Source organism: Saccopteryx bilineata, chromosome 4 (genome assembly GCF_036850765.1).
Source record: "Saccopteryx bilineata isolate mSacBil1 chromosome 4, mSacBil1_pri_phased_curated, whole genome shotgun sequence".
NCBI classification, from domain to species: Eukaryota; Metazoa; Chordata; class Mammalia; order Chiroptera; family Emballonuridae; genus Saccopteryx; species Saccopteryx bilineata.
Genome location: NC_089493.1, coordinates 81,052,422 through 81,080,326, shown reverse-complemented (window position 1 = coordinate 81,080,326; position 27,905 = coordinate 81,052,422). Strand labels below are relative to the sequence as shown.

General features: G+C 44.3%; 1 protein-coding gene and 1 pseudogene across 8 annotated transcripts; both read right to left on the bottom strand.

Moving 5' to 3' along the window:
* Positions 1 to 557: 557 nt before the first annotated feature.
* Positions 558 to 27,905, bottom strand: CCDC32 (coiled-coil domain containing 32). 8 transcript variants are annotated; one of them, XM_066277089.1, is made up of 5 exons: positions 27,761 to 27,833; positions 27,086 to 27,168; positions 25,222 to 25,477; positions 18,226 to 18,403; positions 13,583 to 14,270 (listed from the first exon to the last, which is right to left on the bottom strand). In XM_066277089.1, the coding sequence occupies exons 2-5, from the start codon at positions 27,086 to 27,088 to the stop codon at positions 14,132 to 14,134; spliced, it is 576 nt and encodes a 191-aa protein (XP_066133186.1). In that variant the 5' UTR covers positions 27,089 to 27,168; positions 27,761 to 27,833; the 3' UTR covers positions 13,583 to 14,131. The 8 variants fall into 8 exon arrangements, with proteins under 8 accessions (XP_066133187.1, XP_066133186.1, XP_066133188.1 ...); XM_066277090.1 differs by lacking the exons at positions 13,583 to 14,270; positions 27,086 to 27,168; positions 27,761 to 27,833 and adding exons at positions 558 to 860; positions 27,525 to 27,745; XM_066277091.1 differs by lacking the exon at positions 27,086 to 27,168 and having other exon boundaries at positions 27,760 to 27,905.
* LOC136335890 (MICOS complex subunit MIC27-like) lies at positions 21,783 to 23,783 on the bottom strand (annotated as a pseudogene).

Genomic DNA, 27,905 nt, shown 5'->3' with positions numbered 1-27,905 from the left:
CCTTAATTTTATGGTTGGTTTCGGGTGGCCAGAGTTTCCTGCTTCCTCCCCCAACAGAGTAGACCTTTGCCTGAATCTTCCGTCCAGGACCGTTTCCCGCTTCTCCCCTTGGGGTACAGGGTTCTTGCTTCTGTTCTTCCTCCAGAGGCAGTGGATCTTTGCCTGTGTTCACGAGGGGCAAGAAGCTTTTTACCCCTCACCCTGAAGCAACTGAATCTTGCTTTTGTTCCTCCAAAGAAGCAAAACTTTGCCCCTCCTCCGTGGCATAAGGCTTTTGCTTATAGGAGAGCTCTGGGGAAGCAGCTGAAGCTCTTTTGTTCCCCCAGCAGCTGCCTTAATCACTTCCTCCGTGCTTGCACCACCAAGGGGGAAGCTCCTTGCCAGTTCCCACCCTGTTCCCACTTCTTGTCATGATCATGGGGGTGGGGGGGTGACCTGGGAAAAAAGCTCGCCTGTGAGTACAAACTCCCCTGTGCCTGTTATCCCAGGTGTGGCATTTAAAATTGTGTTAAATTTTTATTGGGTTCTTATCACCCGCTTTTATGACGCTACCTCTTCTCCCATGGTCTGCTACAGTTGAAACAGGTCATGCGTCCCTCTCTTTCCTTGAAGAGGTTTTATTTGGTTGCCTTGTGACCTCAGTGTTCTGAGGGCTCAAGAAAAGCTATGATTTTGTGGATTATTTGGGTATTTCTCATTGTTAGGATGGAAGTGATATTTTCTTGCAGCATTCCAGATCCTGAGTAGAAACAGAAGTCCTGCAGTCACTATCATCTCTTTCTCAGACAACAGCAACCTCCTCACCGCAGGGCCCCAGTAACTCTGCTCCTCTCCATACTGCATCCAGTAAAGTTAAAACTCTGTCACCATCAGAAATGAGAAAGAATGCAAATACTTGAAATTAGCTACATAAAATCTGAAACCTAGGTCATGGTATACCAGTTATTTATTGCTGAGTTTCAAACCAACCCAAGACTTAGTGGCTTAAACCATGAAATTAATTTTGTTCATGAATCGTCAAGGCTCTGCAGAGACAGCTGGGGCAGCTTTAAGATTAGGCCTGAAATGATTGGAATCATTTCTATATCTGATGCCTGGGTGAGAAGGCTCAAACAGTTAAGGACTAAACTGCTAGGAGTACCTCTATCCTTGTGTGTGTCTCTAGTATGGTGGCTTCGAGGTAGTCCAGCTTACCTGTTGGTTCAGAAACTACCAAAGAATATGCTGAGAGAGAGAGAGAGAACCCAGGTAGAATGTTTGTATGATATAGCTTCAGAAGTGATTTTTTTTTTTATTGATTTAAGAGGATGGGATTTAAGAGGAACATTGATTTTGTTATTCTATCTATTTATGCATTCATTGGTTGACTCTTGTATGTTCCCTGACTGGGGATTGAACCCACAACCTAGGCATATCAGGACAATGCTCTATCCAACTGAGCTACCTGGCCAGGAGAGAAGTCATGTTATTTATGTTGTACTCTTATTAGCAAGGCAATTACATAGGTCTACCCAGGTTCAAGGGAAGGGAATATTGATCCAACATCTTTTTTTTTAGTGAAAGAGAGAGAGAGGGACAGACAGGAATAGAGAGAGATAAGCATTAATTCTTCGCTGCAGCACCTTAGTTGTTCATTGATTGCTTTCTCATATGTGCCTTGACTGGGGGCTACAGCAGAGCGAGTGACCCCTTGCTCAAGCCAGCGACCTTTGGCTTCAAGTCAGTGACCCTGCGCTCAAGCTGGTGAGCTTTTTGCTCAAGCCGGATGAGCCTGCACTCAAGCTGGCAACCTTGGGGTTTCAAACCTGGGTCCTCAGCATCCCCAATGGACATTCTATCCACTGCACAACCACCTGGTCAGGCTGATCCAACATCTGAATAGAGGAGCGTCCACATCACCCTGTAAGATTAAAGTGTGGAATGTGATATATCGATATGGCCATATTTGGAAATAAAATCTGCTATACCTGATTCTATTTGTTCTGTAATAGTGAAAAAACTAAATTCAAAGAAACCAAGCTTAAAAATAAAAAAGGAAATTCATGAGCCCTCTAATTGCATTATTTCATGTATACATATCATTGCCAAGTGTAAATCCGTGTTCCTCTGATCAATTTAATCTTATCAAGCCCATGGCAGCCATAACCATCTTTCTAGATGCAAATCTGATCCTGTCACTAACCCTCTTAAAATAACCTCTTTAGCATGACCTGTGGCAGTGTAGTGAATAAAGCCAAGGCCTGGAATGCTGAGGTTGTGGTCTGAAACCCCGGGCTTACCTGGTTAAAGTGCATATGACAAGCTGTCAATGAACAACTAAAGTGAAGCAACTATGAGTTGATACTTCTTGCTCTCCAACTGCCTCTCTCCTCTCTCTGTGAAATCAATAAAAAGATTTTTTAAAAATAAGTAAAATGAGGTCCTGGCCAATTGGCTCAGTGGTAGAGCATCGGCCGGCATGTGGAAGTCCTGGGTTCAATTCCTGGCCAGGGCACACAGGAGAAGTGCCCGTCTGCTTTTCCACCTTTCCCCCTCTCCTCTCTCTCTGTCTCTCTCTTCCTCTCCTGCAGCCAAGGCTCCATGGAAGCAAAGTTGGCCTGGGTGCTGAGGACGGCTCCATGGCCTCCACCTCAGATGCTAGAATGGCTCCAGTTGCAGCAGAACAATGCCCCAGATGGGCCGAGCATCGCCCCCTGGTGGGCATGCCAAGTGGATCCCGGTGGGGTGCATGTGGGAGTCTGTCTGCCATCCCCCACTTCTCACTTCGGAAAAATAACAAAATAATAATAATAATAATAAATAAAATGACTGCTTTAGCTCCCTGTTGTCCCCCAATAAATGTTGTCCCTCCTTTACATGGCTTATATAGTCCTTCATACCTGTGTATTAATTCTCAACCTCACCTTTTGATGCTTCCTCCTTTGTCCTTTATGCTCCAGCTACACTGCACTAATTTTCAGTCTCCAAACCTTCTTTTGCCTTTAGGCCTTTGTATATGCTGTTATCCTCCTCTGGGACTTTTCTCTGCTTCCATGCTCTACCCTGTTATTCTAATTGCTATTCATTTTTCTAGACTCAGCTTCCTAACATGGCCTCTCTCCTACCTACCACTCTGACCTTTGTAGGGCTCTCATATCTCCTTCTTATATGCTTTCAAAGCACCCTGTGCTTACACCTGGGCTCTACAACAGTAGTGATTACAGCACTAATTAGCTAGGCCATAGTTTCCCCTCCATTGTTGCATGTAGGCAGAGCTGGTTTAGTTTTACTCACCACCATGCACAGTGCCTGAACTATGCTAGGGGCTCAACAAATATTGGTTAGATGAATGAATCTGTGCCTTCAATAACCCCCTTCTGGGTTCAAGTAAACAGCCCTCCCACAAACCTAAGATTGCTATGGCAGTGTCCTCTGACTTGAATTTTACAATTGAAGTAGGGTCAAAGCTAGTTGGAATAGCTTGGAATTTTCAAGAAAATACTGGCTCATGGGACTAGAGCTATTCTGAGTCTAGATGACTTACTCCAAAATAGGGCCAGGGAGTGGCTCCAGGATGTCTTCCCTTTCCCAGCAATAGTCCTAGTGGGCAGGCCTGTCTGGGAGGGACACACCTCAGCAACAGCTAGTAGGGCATCTGTTTACTTGTTCTGCCCATATCTAGCGCCTATTTTTGGAGCAGGTACTGGACGCAAGCCTGTGCCATTCCAGCACTGATCTTGTCGAGACCTGGGTGATAAGTGCATGCACTGGAAGAAACAGTGACAGTCACTTAGCTTACTTCCCTGGCTCCAACCCAGCCTTCTCTGGGTATACCAAGTTATCACTGTTTGCCCTTGTTGGTAATTGTCCTTCCCTGGCTCTAAGGTTTAACAATAAATAAAACTTGCTCCATTTGCTCTAAATTTCTGTTTCACTAAGGATATGAGGAAGGAAGAAAGCTTGGGGTGATAAGAAAGTCTCTCTCGCCTGACCAGGCAGTGGCGCAGTGGATAGAGCGTCGGACTGGGATGCAGAGGACCCAGGTTTGAGACCCCGAGGTTGCCAGCTTGAATGCGGGCTCATCTGGTTTGAGGAAAAGCCCACCAGCTTGAACCCAAGGTTGCTGGCTCCAGCAAGGGGTTAGTCGGTCTGCTGGAGGCCCGCGGTCAAGGCACATATGAGAAAGCAATCAATGAACAACTAAGGTGTTGCAACGCGCAATGAAAAACTAATGATTGATGCTTCTCATCTCTCTCTGTTCCTGTCTGCCTGTCCCTGTCTATCCCACTCTCTGACTCACTCTGTCGCTGTAAAAAATAAATTAATTTTGGGATGAAATGTCCTGTAGATGTCTATCATATCCAGGTGCTCTAGTGTTTTGTTTAAGGCCACTATATCTTTGTTGATTCTCTGTTTGGATGACCGATCTAGAGCCGTCAGTGGTGTATTGAGGTCTCCAAGTATGATTATATTTTTGTCAGTTTTTGTTTTAAGGTCAATAAGTAGCTGTCTTATATATTTTGGTGCTCCTTGGTTTGGTGCATATATATTAAGAATTGTTATGTCGCCCTGGCCGGTTGGCTCAGCGGTAGAGCGTCGGCCTAGCGTGCAGAGGACCCGGGTTCGATTCCCGGCCAGGGCACACAGGAGAAGCGCCCATTTGCTTCTCCACCCCTCCGCTGCGCTTTCCTCTCTGTCTCTCTCTTCCCCTCCCGCAGCCAAGGCTCCATTGGAGCAAAGATGGCCCGGGCGCTGGGGATGGCTCTGTGGCCTCTGCCTCAGGCGCTAGAGTGGCTCTGGTCGCAACATGGCGACGCCCAGGATGGGCAGAGCATCGCCCCCTGGTGGGCAGAGCGTCGCCCCTGGTGGGCGTGCCGGGTGGATCCCGGTCGGGCGCATGCGGGTGTCTGTCTGACTGTCTCTCCCTGTTTCCAGCTTCAGAAAAATGAAAGAAAAAAAAAAAAGAATTGTTATGTCTTCCTGATTCAGTGTCCCCTTAGCCATTATGAAATGGCCATTTTTGAGAGCTTTCTTTTTTTTTTTTTTAATTTTATTTATTCATTTTTTAGAGAAGAGAGAGAGACAGAGAGAGAGAGAGAGAGAAGGGGGGAGGAGCTGGAAGCATCAACTCCCATATGTGCCTTGACCAGGCAAGCCCAGGGTTTCGAACCGGCAACCTCAGCATTTCCAGGTCGATGCTTTATCCACTGCGCCACCACAGGTCAGGCCATGAAATGGCCATTTTTGTCTCTGAGTACTTTTGCTGTCTTGTAGTCAGCATTATCAGATATGAGTATTGCTACGCCTGCCTTTTTTTGGATGTTATTTGCTTGGAGTATTGTTTTCCAGCCTTTCACTTTGAATTTGTTTTTATCCTTGTTACTTAGATGAGTTTCCTGTAGGCAGCATACAGTTGGATTTTCTTTTTTAATCCATTCTGCTACTCTGTGCCATTTTATTGGTGAGTTTAATCCGTTTACATTTAGTGTAATTATTGACACTTGTGAGGTCCCTATTGCCATTTTATAGATTGCTTTCTGTTAGTTTTGTGTCTTGTTTGATCCTTCTCTTTCGTTTTTCTATCTTTTGGTTTTATTTGGTTGTATTCCATACATCTTTCCTCTGTTGCTATCTTTTTTTTTCTTCTTTTTAATTAAACAGCAGGAAACGGGGAGAGACAGTCAGACAGACTCCCACATGCACCCGACCGGGATCGACCCAGCACGCCCACCAGGGGTGATGCTCTGCCCACCAGGGGGCGATGCTCTGCCCCTCCAGGGCTTCGCTCTGCCGTGACCAGAGCCACTCTAGCGCCTGGGGCAGAGGCCAAGGAGCCATCCCCAGCACCCGGGCCATCTCTGCTCCAATGGAGCCTTGGCTGTGGGAGGGGAAGAGAGAGACAGAGAGGAAGGAGGGGGGGGGGGTGGAGAAGCAAATGGGCGCTTCTCCTGTGTGCCCTGGCTGGAATCGAACCCGGGTCCCCCGCACGCCAGGCCGACGCTCTACCGCTGAGCCAACCGGCCAGGGCCTGTTGCTATCTTTTTTATCTCATGTGCTTCTGTGGTGGTTTTTTCAATGGTGGTTACCTTTAAGTAATGAAAAGGGTTTCTACCATGTTCATTGTAGCGAACTATTTTGTGAGTACTTTTGCACTCCATCGTCCTTTGCTACTGTTAATCTCCATCCTCTCCTCCCCCTTTCTTTTTGTTGTTGTCACAGTTTAGTTCCTGTGGGTGCCAGATGGATAACGCTCTGTGAATAGCTTAAGATATTTTCTTAAGATCTTTCCTCATACACAAAAGGCACAGTTACTATACAAATAAGATGCTGAGCCAAACAGAGCTGATTCCCTCTATGGCAGGGGTCTCAAACTCGCGGCCCGCGGGCCGCATGCGGCCCACCAAACAATTTTGTGTGGCCCGCAGACTAATCCACGAAGTTCAAAATATTTTGGATAAAATTAAGTAAGCCTAGGGGCCTACTTGTATTTTTCATTTCTCTAGCATCCTAGCTAGATATTAGCTTAGTTAACAGCAGTTGTGATGCGAACTACAGTTTCTGGTCGTTTTGTGACACTGAGTAAACTGCATGTACGATTGTGCTTGTTGTACTGACTTTTTTTTGTTTTCAACAGCAGTGAGAAAAGTGTTGCGTAACAGTTGCCTTTTGTAGACCTAGTGCGGCCCGCGAACGGCTGTGATCTTGCTCTGCGGCCCACATGCTGAGTTGAGTTTGAGACCCCTGCTCTACTGCATTCCTGCAGAGATCCCCTGAAAGTTCAAACAAGTAGAAATAGCATTTGTTGAGCAGTTTCTTTACGCTAATCACTAGTATTTTACCTTATAGATGGTGTATAATTTAATCAAAACATTCATATGAGGCAGGTTTTATACCAAATTTAGTGATGAAGAAAAAGACACTCAAAGAAACTGAAAAACCTAACCTGAGCTGATACATCTATAATAGTAAGTAGTTGAAATTCTGAGGCCAATCTTTTTGACAAGCCTAATTTTTCTCCACATACCCAAGGGAAAAGTAGACAGTCCGGCCCAGAAAAATAGTTGGGGGACAGCATCAAAAGAGAAACTAATTCTCAGATTGGTAATATGGACTGAAATGCATTTCCCATGAATTTGGATCTTCGGCAATATCCACAGAGGAGTGTTTCTCAAAAGGTTTGATGGGAATAGAAACAGCTCCCAGTGTCCACATAAATAAAGGGTGCTGTGTGTTTGGTTGGATTTTGGAAGTGCTGCGTTCTGTATTTCCTCTCAAAGTGTCAAAGCGTTCATTTGTATATCAAGAATTCTGAGAAGTAAAAAAACTCTGTTTAAAAAAAAGAAAAAAATTTAATTTTTTAAAAAATTTAAAAAAAGAAAGTCTCTCTCAACTCATAAATTTTATTGATTTGAGGAAGTCCTAACTAGAGTTCCTTGGGAGTTTCCAGGATCAAAGGAAACAGATCAGTATTTTTGGCCAACACTATTTTTCCTATGATTGGTCCAACTTCTGAAAGGGAACTAGAACACAAAGAGATCATTTGATTTATTTATGCTCACACAGTCAACCACAAGACAGATAAAGATAGCACCCAAGACTCTTGGTTTCAAATTTAGTGCCACTTAAATAGCCCAAAGTAAATCTATATTAATAAGTCAGTTTTGGGAACTAACATCATTTGTTTTTGGTAAATAGTTTCACTTTTTTACAGCCATCACTTAAATTATCATCTCTACACCAATTAAGAAACCATGGTTACAACTTATTGGACTCCTTCCTGGGAAAACCTATCTCTATTGAAGAGTTAAGCGAGAAGGTAAGCAGAGATCTGGGACCTTCTCTTCACACATCATCCAGGTTTTCATGTGGGGCTAAAAGCCTTTCATCCAATTTCTTTTTGCTTTCTCTGAATCAACTCCCCATTTTCTCATACTAAAATGTCTGTTTCTTAGAGAGACAGTGGGAAGGAGGTAGAGAAAAGCAAAGCTAGAATCTTGCCTGAATTACAAAAACATTATTTTCTGGTACAGAAATATTTCCTAACCAATTATGATCATCTACTCTTTTTTTTGTTTTTGTTTTTTTTTGTTTTTTGTTTTTGTATTTTTCTGAAGTTGGAAACGGGGAGGCAGTCAGACAGATTCCCACATGCGCCCGACCAGGATCCACCCAGCATGCCCACCAGGGGGCGATGCTCTGTTGCAACCAGAGGCATTCTAGCGCCTGAGGCAGAGGCCACAGAGCCATCCTCAGCGCCTGGGCCAACTTTGCTCCAATGGAGCCTTGGCTGCGGGAGGGGAAGAGAGAGGCAGAGAGGAAGGAGAGGGGGAGGGGTGGAGAAGCAGATGGGCACTTCTCCTGTGTGCCCTGGCCGGGAATCGAACCCGGGACTCCTGCACGCCAGGCCGATGCTCTACCACTGAGCCAAACAGCCAGGGCCTGATCCGCTACTCTTTAGGAGAGTGTCTGAAGGCCTTATTGCTTGTTTTCTTAAATTGTTGTTATGGAGGAAAAATAAATTTTGCCATGCCGGGGTAAGAAAAACCTTAGTCTTTTAGACTTCCGGTCAAGATGGCAGTGTAGGTAAATATGGTACTCACCTCCTCCCACAACCATATCAAAACTACAACTAAAGTACAGGCCCTGGGCCCTGGCCAGTTGGCTCAGTGGTAGAGCGTCAGCCTTGCGTGCAGGAGTCCCAGGTTCGATTCCCAGCCAGGGCACACAGGAGAAGTGCCCATCTGCTTCTCCACCCCTCTCCCTCTCCTTCCTCTCTGTCTCTCTCTTCCCCTCCTGCAGAGAGGCTCCATTGGAGCAAGATGGCCCGGGCGCTGGGGATGGCTCTGTGGCCTCTGCCTCAGGCACTAGAATGGCTCTGCACGCAACAGAGCGATGTGCCAGAGGGGCAAAGCATCGCCCCCTGGTGGGCATGCCCGGTGGATCCCGGTCGGGCGCATGCGGGAGTCTGTCTGACTGCCTCCCCGTTTCCAGCTTCGGAAAAATGAAAAAATAAAAAATAAAAATAATAAAGTACAGGCCCTGGCTGGCTGGTTCAGTGGATAGGGCGTCAGCTGGACATATGGACATCCTGGGGTTAATTTCCAGTCAGGGCACACAAGAGAAGCAATCATCTGCTCTTTTCTCCTTCCTCTCTCCTGTTTCTCTCCCTCTTCCCCTCTCTCAGCCAGTGGTCAGTTGATTTGAGCATCAGCCCCAGACAGGAGTCACTGGGTGGATCCTGATCAGGGCGCACATGAGAGTCTCTCTCACCAGCTCCCCTCCTCTCACACACTCAAAAAAAACAAAACAAAAAACTACAACTAAATTACAGAACACTGATTGTTGAGAACCACCTGAAACCTAACTGAATGGAAGTCCTATAACTAGGGAATTAAAGAAAAAGCCACATCGGGACTGGCAGGAGGGGTGGAGATACTAAGTGATCTGGTTCCACACCCATATGCGGGGTATAAAAACTGGGAGAGAAATCTCAGCTGCTGAGGTCCCCCCTGAAGGGCAAGGGATCCTGGTCCCATACCAGGCCTCAGAGTTGAGGGTTCTAGTTCCAGGAAGAGAGGTCCCCATAACCTCTGACTGTAAAAACCAGTGGGGATTGAAGCTGAGGGAAATGGACAATAAAACAGTAATAAATATATATCTATCAACAACTGAATCCAAAAAACAAAATAAATGAACAAGCAGAAACAGATTCATAGATACAGAAAATATTTTGATGATTGCCAGAAGGGGGGGCCAGGGGGACTGGGTGAAAAAGGTGAAGGAATTAAGAAGTACAAATTGATTGTTATAGAATAGTCATGGGATGTAAAATACAGCATAGAAAATATAGTCAATACTATTCTAATAATTCTGTATAGTGTTTAATGGGCGAGAGATTTATCAGGATAATTAGTAAATTATGTAATAGCTGATCACTGGGTGTATACCTGAAACTAATATAATAATGTATGTCAACTGTACCTGAAAAATTAAAAAATGATTTAAAATAAAACTTTTTTTAAATTTAGAGGGTTTTATTCCCCAAACATATCCATCCAGCTAAAAACCATCTGAGCGCCTTGTAGGAATAGAGTGAGGCTGGCATCTGAACTCCAGGCAGAGATGGCAGCTTATAAGCTTGGTATAGAGCCAGAGTCCGTGTCTGACTTCCTCAAAGTGTCTGGAACACAGAGGTCCACTCTGTGTTGAAGGTATCCTACCAATAAAAAGCAGTAAGAATAAAGCTAGCACTACTAGTCAGTGAAAAAAATTAGGGGGAAATATATCTAGAAATTACAACAAAAGTATTCATATAATTAAGCAAAGATATGGAATCACCTGGATGGTTACTGTCCTTTCAAACAAGGCTAATATTTGATTTAAAAATGAGCACAGGCAGTAAAATTTCAGACATTTCTTGTAGCAATATTTTTGCCAATATATCTCCTCAGGTCAGGGAAACAAAGAAAAAACTAAACAAATGGGACTAAATCAAACTAAAAAGCTTTTGCATGGCAAAAGAAATCATCAACAAAATGAAAAGGCAACCCACAGAATGGGAGAACATACTTGCCAATGATACATCTGATAAGAAGTTAATTTCCAAAATATATAAAGAACTTATACAACTCAACACCAGGAAGACAAACAACTCAATTTAAAAATGGACAAAGGACTTTAACAGCCATTTCTCCAAAGAGGACATGCAGATGGCCAATAAACATATAAAAAAATGCTCAACATCAGTAATCATCAGAGATGCAAATTAAAACCACTGTGAGGCATCACCTCACACATGTCAGAATGGCTATCATCAATAAATCAACAAGCAACAAGTGCTGGAGAGGGTGTGGAGAGAAGGAAACCCTCATACACACTGTTGGTGGGAATGCAGACTGGTGCTGCCACTGTGGAAAACAGTATGATGTTTTCTCAAAATATTAAAAATGTAACTGCCTTTTGACCCAGCAGTCCCACTTCTGGGAATATATCCAAAGAAACCTGAAACACTAATTGAAAGAATATACGCATTGCTATGTTCATTGCAGCATTATTTACAATAGCCAGGATCTGGAAACAGCCCAAGTTCCCATCTGTAGATAAGTGAGTAAAAAAGCTGTGGTACATTTACACATTGGAACACTACTTGACTTTAAGAGAGAAAGAAATCATACCTTTTGTGACAGCATGGATGGACCTGGTGATTATTATGCTAAGTGAAATAAGCCAGCCAGAGAATGGCAAGTAACATATGATTTAACTCATATTGGAATCTAATGAACAACAAAAAACTGATGAATAGGAAATATTTTGGGGGCTTTCGCACCATTTGGGTCTGCTGCCCTGTCTCAGCCATATGCGGCCAGCATATTTAATGAATCTCCTCTTTTAATAAAACTCTTCAAAATCCAAAACAAACAAACAAACAAAAACCAAAAAACTGATGAATAGAAACAGAGGCATGGTTACATAAAACAGACTGACAGCTGTCAGAGGGGAGGGGGCTGGGGACTGGATGACAGGTGAAGGGATTAAGCAAAACACACACACAACACAGGTACAGACAACAGTGTGGTGATAGCCAGAGGGGAAGGGGCTGGGTAGCGGTGGTGGGCAAAGGGAGGATAAAAGGGCATGGAAAGATACTTTACTTTGGGTGATGGGCGCATGATGCAGTGTGCAGATGATGCTTTGTTGAGTTGTACACTTGAAACCTGTATGGTTTTGTGAACCAGTGTCACCCCAATAAATTCAATAAAAAATAAAAATTGAGTGCCTGACTGGTGGTGGCGCAGTGGACACAGCATCAACTTAGGACACTGAGGACCCAGGTTTGAAACCCTGAGGTCACCGGCTTGAGCATGGGCTCATCTGGCTTGAGCGCAGGCTCACCAGCTTGAGCGTGAGGTTGTGGTTTGATCATGGGATCATCGACAGAATCCTATGGTGGCTGGCTTGAAACCTAAGGTCACAGACTTGAGCCCAAGGTCGCTCGCTTGAGCAAGGGGCCATTGGCTTGCCTGGAGCCCTCTGGTCAAGGCACATATGAGAAGCAATCAAAGAACAACTAAAGTGACGCAACTATAAGTTGATGCTACTCATCCCTGTTCCTGTCTGTCTGTCTCTCTCTCACTCACTAAAAAAAAAGAAGAAATGAGAAAATTCTCTGAAGATTTTTATGGCCACCCAGTTCATTACTAGGAATTAGGCTGAAGTAGATTTAACGGTGGGTGTGCCAGGAGCACACCCTGAGCCCCAACTTCTGAAGGGCCCCTCAAAACCCCAACTTTACACTTTTTTTCTAATGATACCAAGTTTGATTTCATATGTGCAATTTTAACATTAATAATACATAATATTTATTTAAAAATATGGTTAACATGTATTTTTATTTTCCCTGTCTCTCTTTTTTTTAAGGGGCCCAATATTTTCTTCTGCGCCCAGGGCCTCAACTGACCTTAATCCGCCACTGGGAGTAGGAACCTATTATCCAGGAAGAAGCACCATGGAGTCCTGGCCTCAGAAACGTACCCGCGCCCTGGCCGGTTTGCTCAGTGGTAGAGCGTCGGCCTGGCGTGCAGGAGTCCTGGGTTCGATTTCCGGCCAGGGCACACAGGAGAAGCGCCCATCTGCTTCTCCACCCCTCCCCCTCTCTTTCCTCTCTGTCTCTCTCTTCCCCTCCGCAGCTGAGGCTCCATTGGAGCAAAGTTTGCCTGGGTGTTGAGGATGGCTCTGTGGCCTCTGCCTCAGGCGCTAGAATGGCTCTGATTGCGGCAGAGCGACTCTCCAGATGGGCAGAGCATCGCCCCCTGGTGGGCATGCCGGGTGGATCCTGGGCAGGCGCATGCGGGAGTCTGTCTGACTGCCTCCCCGTTTCCAACTTAAGAAAAATACAAAAAAAAAAAAAAAAAGAAAGAAAGAAAGAAACGTACCCTCAAAGCACCAAGGTTTGGCTTGTCAGAGGGCACGCATTAAAGGAGGATGACAAAGTTACCAGCTCACCTGCATTGGCATGCATTTGTTTTTACCTCCCCACTGCCTTGGAGTGTCTCTCTGGGAGGAATCGGGTCAGGTGCACCACACATTGTTCTGATAAGTTTTAAATGGACAACACAAACTGAACAAAAACACCATAAACAAGGAGGGAAGCACAGGCTCAGTCAAAAAAGCTGCGACAGAGCCTGACCTGTGGTGACTCAGTGGATAAAGCATCAACCTGGAAATGCTGAGGTCGCCGGTTCAAAACCCTGGGCTTGCCTGGTCAAGGCACATATGGGAGTTGATGCTTCCAGCTCATCCCCTTCTCTCTCTCTGTGTGTCTCTCTCTCCTTCTCTTTGTCCTCTCTAAAAAAAATGAATAAATAAAAAAAAAAGCTGCGACAAGTAGCAAGCAGGGAACTATTCAAGCAGTGATGTCAAATGCCAAATTCATATTTGCAAGTCTAATTTGGAACTTAGCCCCTTTGAAGTGCAGGAGGAAGCTCGGGAGAAACCACTTATGAAATAAAATACACACACACACACATAGAAACACCCACTTTTTCACACCTCTTCCATCCACTTTCCCTACAAGGAATAAATCAGACAAAGGAAAAGCCCAGGCTCTTTTTCTAAAGTCCCATATTTATTATGGACTTGTTCGAGAAGCCCCAAGTGGGGCTTGGACTTAAGGAGGCAGACCCCTTTCCTTTGCCCCACTCACCCCTGACACATTACCAAGGGAATGCTTGGGACACAGGCAGGGAAATCCAGAAGAGAAAAGGAAAAATATGGCTCACTTAACATATACAATATACACAGGGGAATCAGTTTCTCCACATACATTTTCACTTGGGTCCTTCACTAGATTCTTAGCATACTTCTCACCTGTAGCACCAGAGCTCAAACAAGCTGTGAGACATACAGGAAAGCAGTATTTTGATCCAGCATGCACTGGGTCAGTCATTTCATCCAAGACAGGCACACATGCCAGCCCCAAGCAAGTCCTCAAGGGCCCACAGCTGTCTGCTTTGCGGAGTGGAAGGCTGGGCTTTTTCCCTCCCAAGTTTTCTTCTTGCTGCTGCCATTGAGTTCACTGAGCTCTCCACTATTCCCTCTGGACTCAAGACAGCTGCTACACGCACGCATGTGTGTGTGTGTGTGTGTGTGTAATTTATTGTTCCGCTGCTGCTGGCTCATCTTCAGCCACTGGCTTCTCACCCTGTGACTCTGGAGGAATCAGATACTGGACCTCCTCTGTACTGATGGCTACTTTGTCTGGCTGGAGCCATCTCTTGAAATGTTCCAAGGTGCTAGGAAAGAGCAAGAGAAAAGGGTGACTGCATCAGACCTCAATGATTAATTACTTAAGATTATTTCAGTTACTCAAATACTGCTTTCCCACCTACAACCAATTTCTTCCTACAATTGTTTTTCACAGCTAACATGGGAGACCAAGAAAGTCCTCAGACAGATATGCACCCTGGCAGCTCCCAGCATAATTACCCCCTGGTGAGCACTTTGGCTGTAAGCAGCAGCACCTAGTCCCCTTGGAATGCAGAGCCTCTGAAGACTTCATGCAACACTGAAGTGCTTATGCCTCAGTCCTTTTTTCCCTCTCAGAACTGGAGAGGAGAGAAATTGTCAAGGGGAGGAAACATTCAAATAAATACCAAATTATTAGTGAGGCAGGAGACTGAGCATCTTGAAATTTCATATCTGAGACAGTCTGAAACTGTTACGCTTAGTTGCACTGAGTGCAATTTTGTTTGTGGGCTTTTTGTTTGTTTAGTTAATCCTATAGCAAGTTCCCCAAATGGAAACATCTGAGCAGCAAAGTCCCCCACAAAGGAAGGGCCACTATGCCAGAAGGCCCTTTTTTGTTTAGAACTGTGGAGAGGGGAGAAGTGTTCCCCTCTTACCTTCCTTAAGTACATAGGACTCACACTCTAAAGCTATCAGACATTCACAGTAAAATATGAATAACCAGAAATAATGTTAACCTCATTCTATGCTCTTCAATAGCACAAAGTCTCAAGCCAAGAAATAAAGCCATAACCAGCAGATTTAAGATACCTGTCAGTGTATGGGGGAACGATGTTGGATTTCACAGCCCATTACTCCCTTGCCAAAAGCAGATCATGAAGAGGATGGCCTAGCTGGACTTCATACAGGTGAAGAGCTGTACAATTTCCCTACAAACTGGCCTCTGTTTATATAAACTTTGACATTTGAAAACAAATGCATACCTACTGTTTCCTGGTGCTTGCTCTGAACAATGATGGAAATGTTCCCACAAGTGTAGGCTCAGGGGAACTAGTGCCCACAGCTCAGGGGACTCAGACGCTACACAGGCATTTAATCTTCATCTACACCTTTCACAATTTTTTTTTAAGTGAGAGGAGGGAAGATAGAGAGACCTTTCCCCGCATGTGCCTCAACTGGGATCCAGCCAGCAACGCTTACCTGGGGCCTATGCTTGAATCAACCGAGCTCTCCTCAGCACCAGAGGCTGACACTAGGACCAACCAAGCCACTGGCTTCGAGATGGGAAGAGAGAGAAAAGGGGGAGAGAAGCAGACAATCGCTTCTCATGTGTACCCCGACCGGGGATCAAACCCAGGCTGAGCCAACCGGCCAGAGCCTCATAGAATTTTTTCAATTATTTCTATAGAGAAAGGAAAACCGTATTATTTTAGGTATTGTTAAGTACACAGAAATGTTAGCAGTCCTTGGTGCTGATCTGATTTTAGAGAAAAAGAATTCCTAGTTGAGAACTCAGCAGGAGAAAGTTTTATCTTTTCTTCTTAGATTGAAGAGGAGGGAGATATTCAAGGTGAGAAAGAATATAATACTAATTAGTGATCAGGAATCTCTGTATTTTCAAGTCTTTTGTGTTTGGAGCAGTTTGAAGTTCAACTGGGTTGAGCCTTTAGAAACAGAAAATAGCAAAATTTGTACTATTTTCTAAACCCTGAGAAGGTAGATGGCCTGACCTTAGATGCCACACTGATTTCAGAAAGATCTTGGGGAATGCTGATTTCATATTTAAGATAATGTAAGTGAACGTACTTTGCAAATTAAAAAGTAAAATGTAACTATGAAGTTTTATTCACGTATTATATATAATTACAGCAGCAGTATCTTCATGTGATACCATGGGACTTTCAAAATCAATGTTTTGTTTGTTTTGAGAGAGAAAGAGAGAGGGGCATATAAGGGAAGATGGGAAGGGAGAGAGATGAGATGCATCAATTCTTCGTTGGGGCTCCTTAGTTGTTCATTGATTGCTTTCTCATACATGCCTTGACTGGCCTACAGCAGAGCAAGTGACCCCTTACTCAAGTCAGCGACCTTGGGCTTCAAGCCAGCGACCTTTGGATTCAAGTCAGCAACCCCGCGCTCAAGCCGGCAACCTCAGGGTTTTGAACCTGGGTCCTCTGCGTCCCAGCCAATGCTCTATCCACTGTGCAACCTCCGGGTCAGGCACAAAAATCAATGTTAGTATGTTGTAAACTCGGGTTAAGTCATGTTCCCCTAACACCTTTGGTTAAAATTCAGGCTTTTACTTCCCTAATTTTAATTTTGAATAATATGTTACTGAACTTTAAAATTCTGTTAGGAAAGATAATACTAATAATAGCTAACACTTACATAGTACATACCATGTACCAGGCACCGTTCTAAGCACCTTATACATAGTAACTCATTAAACCCTCATAATAACCTTATAAGATTTTCTTCACCTTACAGAGGAGGAAACTGAGGCACAGTTTACTTACCCAAGAACATACAACCAGTAAGTGGCAGAGCCATTTCCCCAGTGTTAGGCATTACCCTGCTTTGTGGCAGAATGCCCTCTCTGCTTTCTGCATCTGGCCCACCTGCAGATACTTTTCAAGTCCTGCCTTTTTTCCTGGCACAAACACCCCAGCCCATAGGGGCTCAAAGGTTTGTCACCCCAAAGCATGTCTTTCACTTCTGCTCCCCTAGCTCTTCTCCTATGCTTTCTCATATTGTTAGTACATCCTTTTTTTGTTTTCTTTGTGGGGTTTTATTGTTTGTTTTTGTTTTTATATTTTTCTTAAGTGAGAAGCAGGGAGGCAGAGACTCCTGAATGTGCCCAAGCAGGATCCACCTGGCAAGCCCACTAGGGGGTGTTGCTCAGTTGCAACTGGAGCTATTCTAGCGCCTGAGGCGGAAGCCATGTAACCAACCTCAGCACCCGGGGCCAACTTTGCTCCAATGGAGGCTTGGCTGCAGGAGGGGAAGAGAGAGAGAGAGAGAAAGAAGAGGGGTAAGGGTGGAGAAGCAGATGGGTGCTTCTGCTTCTCCTGTGTGCCCTGGCCAAGAATCAAACCCAGGCCTGACCAGGCAGTGGTGCAGTGTATAGAGCATCAGACTGGGATGCGGAGGACCCAGGTTCGAGACCCCGAGGTCATCAGCTTGAGCGCAGGCTCATCTGGTTTGAGCAAAGCTCACCAGCTTGGACCCAAGGTCGCTGGCTCCAGCAAGGAGTTGCTCGATCTGCTGAAGGCCCGTGGTCAAGGCATATATGAGAAAGCAATCAATGAACAACTAAGGTGTCGCAACCCGCAATGAAAAACTAATGATTGATGCTTCTCATCTCTCTGTTCCTGTCTGTCTGTCCCTGTCTATCCCTCTCTCTGACTCTCTCTCTGTCTCTGTTTAAAAAAAAAAAAAATTGAGGCCCTGGCCTGGTAGGACAGTTGGTTAGAGAATCATCCTGACATGCAAAGGTTGCGGGTTTGATCCCCTGTCAGAGCATATGTAAGAATCAACCAATGAGTGCATAAATGAGTGGAAAACAAATCAATGTTTCTCACTCTCTCTAAAAATTAATAATAATAATCTAAAAGATTTAGTGGTTACAATATGACAAACACTGTAAGGCAGTGGAGATTCAGAGGTAAGAAGACATAGTTCCAGTTACTAATTACCACTTTCTCAAGTACATTATGTATTTGTACTTAAAAATGAAGAGTATCCACAGCTACATATATCCAATCTGTGATCAAGATGCAGCTGGAGCCTTTGCCTTTTGGCAAAAATACCCTTTCTCAAAAATCTGCTGCTGTACTAAGAGCAAATAGAGCAAACTGACAGGATGATTTTAGCTCAGAAAAGCTAATGTTGATATCAACTAATATTTTGACTAAGATGTCCCTCTCCCTGGAATCTTTAAATAAAAAGAAATGCCCACAGTAAAATAGACTGTCACCTAGAACTGAACTAGGAATCAATTACCTCTCATCAGAATCAAGCCCATCCATGAAAAACTCTGATGCTAACTTTTCCTGGAGGAATCGATCCCAGCATTCTTTCTTGGCTTGGGCCAGGGTTCGAAGCATGTCCTTAGAAGTCACTTCCTGATTTAAACCTTTGATTCTTCTCAGTTTCTTCTCTAAAGTGGGAAGAAACAGAACTTAACAAAGAAAGTGATTATGAAACCAAATTTAAAATGCAAACACAAACTTAAAAATTCTCTCACTGATGAGTATATCCACAATCTCTACAAAACAGTTCAATTTTTAAATAGGACAGATAAAAGCAAATGTACTGTACATTTTTCTTTTTCCTGCATGTTGGGCAGATAAAATAGTACATTATGCTCACTTTGTTAAAGATGGCGCTGCCCACGTGGAAGCCCATCACCCAGGTGATATTAGTTGCCATTCTTGCTCGGGATGGGTGTGATTATATTAATGTGTGTTGGGGGAGGGCTTTCGCACCAAAAGGTTTTAAAAGAAGAGATCACGTTGTTCTGGGGGAAGACAGATTACATTCTAGGAGGAGAGCAGATAAAGGCCACATGGAGGGGAGGAGAAGCAGCCAAGATGGCAGAATGCTGAAGGAGAAGCCAGTTTGTGCAGTTTGTGTAGAGAGAAGGAGATGGGGAACAGAGGTGAATAAGGCTAGTGAGCTATAAACCTTTGATCCTAGGAAACTTGGATAAGTCAGTAGTTTTCTGAGCACTGAATAAGTGGGTTTTGGAGCCCCGTGTGTGTTTTTACTTGCCTGCCGGGTGCAAGCTAGGATTAAAGGTAATGGCCCACCAGTTCCTGGCTCGGACAGACGGTTGTTTCATTACCGTCTGTCCAAATCTAATGTGAACCTGCATGGGCCAGGCGGCTGTGATGGTGGCCGTGGCTACTGGCTTTGCACTGCACAATATCTTCACTCTACATTTTATCAAATAAATATTTAACCCCAGAAAAGGGAAAAGTCATAGGTTCTCATAAGTAAACTGATGGCATGATTACTTTGAAATCTTAGAAGCCCAGCAAGTATCTCTCTCAGAAATACCTGTTTTTCCTGCTTGACATGTGTACACATATTTCAATTCCTTGAAATTAGTCTCTCTGAGGAGTAAATGGTTTTTCTTTTTATTACAGTGACATGAAGTGGTATTCAAACTTCATGAGAAAGAATTAGAGAAAATGATGAGAGATCCAGTGGTTCAATAGACACTAAAATTGACTTGATAAGAACCCAATAATAAGAGATCTTAAGATTTTTATGTGAGATTAAATTATTGATTAAAGAGAAGGAATCTGGCCCTGGTCAGTTGGCTAAGCAGTAGAGCGTCGGCCCAGCGTTTGGAAGTCCTGGGTTCAATTCCTGGTCAGGACACACAAGGGAAGCAACCATCTGCTTCTCCACCCCTCCCCGTACCTCTTCTCTCACTCTCTTCCCCTCACTCAGCCATAGCTCAACTGGTTGGCCTACATTGGCCCCCGAGCACTGAGGATGGCTCCATGGCCTTGCCTCAGGCACTGAAATAGCTTGGTTGCTGAGCAACAGAGCAGCAGGCCCTGTAGGGGGTTTACTGGGTGGATACTGGTCTGGATGCATGCAGGAGTCTGTCTCTCTGACCCCCTGCCTCCCCGCCTCTCACTTAATAAAAGAGAGAGAGAGAGAGAGAGAGAGAGAGAGAGAAGGAATCTCCCAACATTTTTTTTTAACGTTCCTCAACTTGTGGCCTGGATGTTGGAGCCTAATAAAAACAAACATCTTGAATCCCTTTGAGAGTAGTCCATATGGCTTCTTGATGATAGACATTTAATTACTTTTTTTTTTTTTTTTGTATTTTTCTGAAGCTGGAAAGGAGGAGAGACAGTCAGACTCCCACATGCGCCCAACCGGGATCCACCCGGCACGCCCACCAGGGGCAACGCTCTGCCCACCAGGGGGCGATGTTCTGCCCCTCCGGGGCATCGCTCTGCCGCGACCAGAGCGACTCTAGCGCCTGGGGCAGAGGCCAAGGAGCCATCCCCAGCGCCCGGGCCATCTTTGCTCCAATGGAGCCTTGGCTGCGGGAGGGGAAGAGAGAGACAGAGAGGAAGGGGGGGGGAGAAGCAAATGGGCGCTTCTCCTATGTGCCCTGGCCGGGAATCAAACCCGGGACCCCCGCACGCCAGGCCGACGCTCTACCGCTGAGCCAACCGGCCAGGGCTAATTACTCTTATTTTTCATTTTAAGTATAACTGTTGAACAGCTATCCCCTTTTGAAGAAAGGTATCACATGAAAGGGTATCACATGTCCCTTCTGCCTTAGTTTAGTCTTGCCTTCAACTATAATATACTATAAATAAATGATAGTTTAGGGGAGGGGAAGGACATCAAGCCCAGAACCAATAGAAACCTTACGATTTGCAGTCCTGTTTTCATTTCTAAACAAGCCACATTAGCTAGAACCCACTTATCAAAATAAGTACCTTTCTTTTTGTTGCTGGAAGTTATCACCAAGAGCTCATCCATGTAAACACGTGCAGATGATAAATGTTAAATATTTGAGGAATTTTTTTCTCCTTAAGAATATAAAAAGGATTATGTATATCTCATGTTGAACTGGCTAAGTGTTTAATTGATCTTAGTGAATTCTCTTTGATGTAGTTTATTTGTCAATAAAAACAATCTTCATATTCTGGCCTTGGCAGTCAAAGTGGAAAGTACTCTTGGGCTGGAAAAGGTCTTCCCCTCTCTGAGTATGCTGAGCTGTGATCAGCTGTGATCTAAGTTGGACAGGTGCCATTACATATTCCAAACCTGCCTGTCATTGTCTCCTAAACTCTACCATAGGAGCCAGAAATGGTTCTTATTTCCCTCAGAGAAGGAAATTTTAATCACCTTCTTACTGATTTTAGAAAATATTAGGGGAGTTTTAACTTTTAAACCAATTGAAATCATCACTGAATCATGAGTTTGTTTTTGTTGTTGTAAAATATGGATATTTTACTCCAGCTCTGGGAAATAAGAAGGGGTGGGTGGGTGGGGATAGAAACATATCCTTCCACACACTATTCTAATTTAGCTGATATTAATTACAAAAAGCTAAAGCAAATATATACATGTTTATGTTTATGTATTTCTATATACACATACATGTGTTTTCAGATTTTAGTCTTATAAGTGTTCACATACTCTATTTTATGGTTTTTTATAAACATCCTTGAAAGTCATCAAATGTATCCTAATACTACTACCTTTGCCTCTTCACCAAACATTTAATATTGTTTGGATTGTTTAGCTGTTTTAATCACTTAATGTGGTCAAACTATGCATTAGATTAGAAGATATAAGGGATAAACTTGCTTTAAGCTATACCCTGTGTCACAGTTACCCATTACATGATTTTTTTTTAGAAGCAACTGCTTCTTTTGTTTGTTTGTTCATTTTTTTTAGATTTTATTTATTCACTTTTAGGGGGGGGGGGAGCGAACAGAGGGAGGATCAGGAAGCATCAACTCCCATATGTACCTTGACCAGGCAAGCCTGGGGTTTCAAACCGGCGACCTCAGCATTCCAGGTCGATACTTTAGCCACTGTGCCACCACAGGTCAGACTCCATTACATGATTTTTTTCATCATTTGGAACTTCACACATCTTGTAGTTCTCCTTGCAGACTATGTCAGCTTCTAGCACTATACATATCTATACCTTGCTGGGACTGCCTGTGATCCATGAGCTTGGTGGTCAGGCATAAACTGTGTAGCACCTGAGGTGGATTCTGATTTGGTCTTCATTTCAGAGCCACGTTCTGTTGGCAAAGCCACTGAGTGCACTTCAGGGTGTAAGTTGTTTTTGCAGGTACAGGGGATCCTCGGGTTACGAAACAGTTACGTTCCTACAACAGTGATATAACCCTAATTTTGGTGTAAGTGGAAACACACCCTAACCTAAGTAACTTACCTAACACAGTTGTAAAATTATAATCTAGAACATAAAAACACAACAAAGCCACAGAAAAAGGAAAAGGACATAAATATACTATACTGTACACCAGGGGTCCCCAAACTTTTTACACAGGGGGCCAGTTCACTGTCCCTCAGACCGTTGCAGGGCCGGACTATAAAAAAAACTATGAACAAATCCCTATGCACACTGCGCATATCTTATTTTAAAGTAAAAAAACAAAACGGGAACAAATACAGTATTTAAAATAAAGAACAAGTAAATTTAAATCAACAAACTGACCAGTATTTCAATGGAAACTATGCTCCTCTCACTGACCAGCAATGAAAGAGGTGCCCCTTCTGGAAGTACAGTGGGGGCCGGATAAAGGGCCTCAGGGGGTTGCATGGGGCCCACGGGCTGTAGTTTGGGGACCCCTGCTGTACACTGTACTGCGTATTTTTCCACCGTGCGCAACCAAACTAGTTTGCCACGTAGTCCATAAGTACGATGTTAATGGCATAAGCCAAAACACTCTTGTCTCAATATTTTAAATTTTTTATGGGAGTAAGTGTCGGAAACTTGAAACATCATATGTCAAGACTGTTGTAACCTGAGGACCTCTGTATTTCTATTTCAGCAGACTTCCTAGCTTAGTTTTATTTTTAAATTCAGGAAGTGACTCTTTGGCCTTGGCCAGTGGCTCAGTGGATTGAGTGTGGGCCCAGCGTATGGATATCCTGGGTTCATTCCTGGTCAGGGCACATAAGAGAACTGACCATCTCCCCCTTCTTTCTCTCCCTTCTCTCCCTCTTCCCCTCCTGCAGCCAGTGGCTTGATTGGTCCAAGCGTGGCCCCGGGCACTGAAGATAGCTCAGTTTGTCCCAAGCCCATCAGCTTAAGGTGCTAAAAATACATCAGTACTCAAGCATCAGCCCCAGACGGGTTGCCAGGTGGACTCCAGTCAGGGTGCATGTGGAAGTCTGCCTATCTCCCTTCCTCCCACCTAAAATAAATAATTAATAAAATAAAATAAAATAAAAAGAGACTTTTCTGTTGTTTTTTATCCACAATGATTTAACTGCGTCATAAATTTGCTGGCTTGCAGCATATGCCTTTCTCCCAGTTACCTTTGTAATAATGATTAAAGATTGAACTGGATAACAAACAGTTACTGTACTCCTACAGTGGCCAGTCCCAGTGGAGCACCAATTTTCTTAAATCTTGAACTTTTTCTTGCTGAAACCAAGCCTGCCAATCCTGAAACTGCAATCACTCCAATTTTTAGAAGAAAATTTCATGGTGGATTCTTCAGATAAACATATGCATGTTTTCCAAATTGTTCTGTGTCCATTATCTCATTTTTCATAAAGACATAAACACTGTTGCACCAGCCAATGCAACCCAAGAGCTGTAATGTGGATAGAGGCAAATCCTATTTGTAAATTACCAGGTTGCTCTTCAACATATTTATTGATAGACTGGAGAAGTGGTATAGTATATATGGGGACTTGCTCTGGTTTCACTACGGCTTTTCAGATTCCTCTTCTCTGGCTGCATGCACATTTATAGATGCAAACATTAGACCTGCAGGTGTATTTGTCAGTTTTCCCATCCTAATAGCTGCCATGTCTGTGACCCATGAAAGTTTCTTATAACCCCCAGGCAGAGAGCACTAACAAGCCAAAGTGTTGCTTCTCCTTATCATCATTAAACAGATGTTCTAACTACCACAAAATGAACTGTCAACCTCCTCAGCCATGGCTGCAAATATTACTATTCTATCTTTGGTGGCTTCCTGACAAATCTCACTTTACACCCTCATCTTTCTCATTATTCATCATTCCACCTATGTTTTTACATATCTTTTTCCTCCAGTAATAAACAAAATTCCTTGTCTTTACAAGATATTTCTTAGCAGTTACGCAAACTCCATTCTGACTCTTCTGTCCTTCCTCAAAAGTTTCTTCCAGCCTGACCAGGCGGTGGTGCAGTGGAAAGAGCGTCGAACTGGGATGTGGAGGACCCAGGTTTGAGACCCCGAGGTCACCAGCTTGAGCACAGGCTCATCTGGTTTGAGCAAAGCTCACCAGCTTGGACCCAAGGTCTGTGGCTTGAGCAAGGGGTTACTCTGTCTGCTGAAGGCCCACGGTCAAGGCACATATGAGAAAGCTATCAATGAACAACTAAGATGTCACAACAAAAAACTGATGATTGATGTTTCTCATCTCTCCGTTCCTGTCTATCCCTATCTATCCCTCTCTCTGACTCTGTTTCTGTAAAAAAAAAAAAAAAAAAAAAGGTTTCTTCCTGAATTGCCTTTACTTCCTCAAATAATTATTCCCAGGTTTGGTTCTGTGACTCATCGATGGGATCTCATGAATGTTGAATAATAAAAATATATCTCAATTTTAAAGCATAGCAATCACTGCCCTAGACTGATATTTCTCTTTCCCCTTGCATAGGACAATATGAATTTCTTTTCATTTACACTTAAGACCATAGGACAGGACAGTGAAGATGTGTTCAGGAAATACTAAAAAAATAAAATAGCTAACAAGAGGCAGAATGAATTTTATGTCAACATGCTCCTGTTGCAACAATCAATCTATTTAATGTATCAGTTTTTCCAACTGTAGCATCAGAAATCCGTATGTAGCTCTGAGGTCATGACCTTTTCTTTCAGGATGGCATAAGGCAGCGGTTCTCAACTTGTGGGTCGCGACCCACAGGTTGAGAACCGCTGGCATAAGGTTTGATACTTTTGAGTTAACTGAATATATGAACTATGAATAGGAGGCAACAGGAACTACAGATTGCCAAGAAACAAAGCAGAATTAAGATAAAACAGAGGCAAGAGATGACAAAGTCTGTTTTAAGGTATTTATAAGGAATAGGGGGTCCTTCCCACAACCAACCTAAAACACCTCCTAGACTTACACCTGACAGACACATATAGTTAAAACAAAAAAAATTTTTTTAAGAACAGAAAGCCAGTCTGATGTAAAAAATCTTCAACAAACGTCCTTAAAGCCATCACTTGACAATTAAAAAAAAATCTAACTTACCTAGAGATGCTAAGTACACTTCTGAATCCTGCAAGGGGGCCCAAGGCTTTATAGCTGGCTGAGTAGCAAAGTCTGGGGCCTCCCTCTGGCCTGTGCATTCAGGGTAAGAATCTATAAAGGAGTCTGAGAAGGCATTTTTGGCACCATCTTCTTGGCCAGGATTTGGCAAACAGGAACAGATTTCAGCCCAAAGATCCGGGCCCGATTTTGTGGCTGTAGAGTCAATGCTCTCAAACATTTTCATTTGAAATTTGGGCTGAAAAACAGAAGCTCAAGTGAGCGAGGACTGGCTTTAAGTATACAGTATAAGGATGTAGTACTCAGATATGTTTACCTATTGACAGTAATAAGCTTTTAAGTTTCTCTTAACAAGATTCAAAATGTTGGCCTGACCTGTGGTGGCACAGTGGATAGAATGTCGACCTGGAGGCCCTGGCCGGTTGGCTCAGCGGTAGAGCGTCGGCCTGGCGTGCGGGGGACCCGGGTTCGATTCCCGGCCAGGGCACATAGGAGAAGCACCCATTTGCTTCTCCACCCCCCCCCTCCTTCCTCTCTGTCTCTCTCTTCCCCTCCCGCAGCCAAGGCTCCATTGGAGCAAAGATGGCCCGGGCGCTGGGGATGGCTCCTTGGCCTCTGCCCCAGGCGCGCTAGAGTGGCTCTGGTCGCGGCACAGCGAAGCCCCGGAGGGGCAGAGCTTCGCCCCTTGGTGGGCAGAGCATAGCCCCTGGTGGGCGTGCCGGGTGGATCCCGGTCGGACACATGTGGGAGTCTGTCTGACTGTCTCTCCTTTCCAGCTTCAGAAAAAAAAAAAAAGAATGTCGACCTGGAACACTTAGGTGGCCAGTTCAAAACCCTGCACTTGTCTGGTCAAGGCACATATGGGAGTTGATGCTTCCTGCTCCCCCACCCCCGTTCTCTCTCTCTCTCTCTCTCTCTCCTCTCTAAACTGAATAAATAAAAAGAAAAAAAGATTCAAAATGTCTTCTATTAGGTTTCTGTGTTACAGATAAAAAGATGCTAGAAAGGTAGTTGGGTTCCTCTTCTGGCTCTGCACTCAAGTTGTTTTCACAATGAAGTTTGTCTTTTAAAATGGAATTTCTACAAGCCAAAAAGTGACAAATATTGAATGATTACACTTATATGAAGTACCTAGAGCAGTCAAATTCATAGAGACAGAAAACTGGACAGTGGTTGCCAGGGGTTTCTGAGATGGGGGAAGGAGAGTTATTATTTCACTGGGGCAGTTTCAGTTTGGGAAGTTCTAGAGATGGATGGTGGTGATGGTTGCACAACAGTGTGAATGCCACTGAACCATACATCTAAAAATGGTTAAAATGGTAAATTTTATGTCTATGTGTTGTAAAACACACACGCTTGCACATGCATTTCTGACATTTCCAGTAAAGACAATCATCCTGCCCTCTTCTCCACAAATCTCCCAAATTCAACCACTCTGTCTTCAGCCAATTAACTGTTTTCAATAGGGCACAGAGTAAAGATCCATGGATAGTGCACAAACCCATGTACACAAGGATAATAAAAGTGCTGCTTGGTGAAAAGTGTCTCCCAGAGAGCACTGTCATCTGCAAAGGCCCATGTGCTCATGGCATGTAGAAGCTGGGCTTGTATGCCTGTGTCTTATTCTATTTTTCCTTTATTCATTTTAGGGAGGAGAGAGAGAGAAAGCAAGAAGGAGGGGAAGAGCAGGAAGCATTAACTCCCGTATGTGCCTTGACCAGGCAAGCCAGAGGTTTTGAACCAGCGACCTCAGCACTCCAGATCGATGCTTTTATTCACTGCGCTGCCACAGGTCAGGCTGTGTCTTATTTTAATAGCAGCAACACTGAAAGATACACGTGTTTACCATTTTTCAGATGAAGAATCTGTAGGATCCGAAGATCAGAAGGGTAATTTGTCAGTGGCACATCACTGATATTCGGTGAATCCCTAATAGAAAACCAGACCTGTGACACTCCAAAATTAATGTTTTTACCCAACACCATTCTGCCTGAATGCGGATATACTACTGAAAGTAGCCCAAGAAGAGGTAGGTGGTAAGGCCCACGCACAGCACGTAGGGGCTTACATAACAATCTAGTTTTACCCGAGGGGTTGACACCTTCTCACAGGAGGGGCCTTTGAGATTAGGAAGGCTGCCTGGGGAAAGGTTTCAATAATTCCAGGAGAGCCCACCCAGTGCAAGGGCCGGAAGTAAAAGGGACAGATATGTGCGGCAGCCCTGAATGAACTGATAATAGGGCCACAATGAACCCCCACCCCATCCCAAAATCGTTTAAACGCACCCAAACCAAATATCTGCTCACAACGGAGGGAGGCCCAGTCCCCGTCCCCATTAGGAAATCCAGAACGACGCAGGGAACTTGGGTGTCCAGACCCCGGGCCTCAGTCACTCTGGCCTCAAGGACTGGCAGAGCAGGATGAGTCAGGCTCCGAGGCCTCTCTGTGGTATTACAAGACAGGACAAGGCCGGAGCCGAGGATACAAAATGCTGGGTCCCTCCCGTCCATCCTCACCTACCGCAACGGCCTGCCCAGCAGCCCGCAAACCCTCAGCTCTGGTCTGTCTCTGGCAGCCGGGAAGAAGTGGGTAGGCGGAGTCTCCGGGTGACGGATCCTGGAAGTCCTCCAACCACCGCCCGAACTGACGATGTTCTGTGCGTCGAT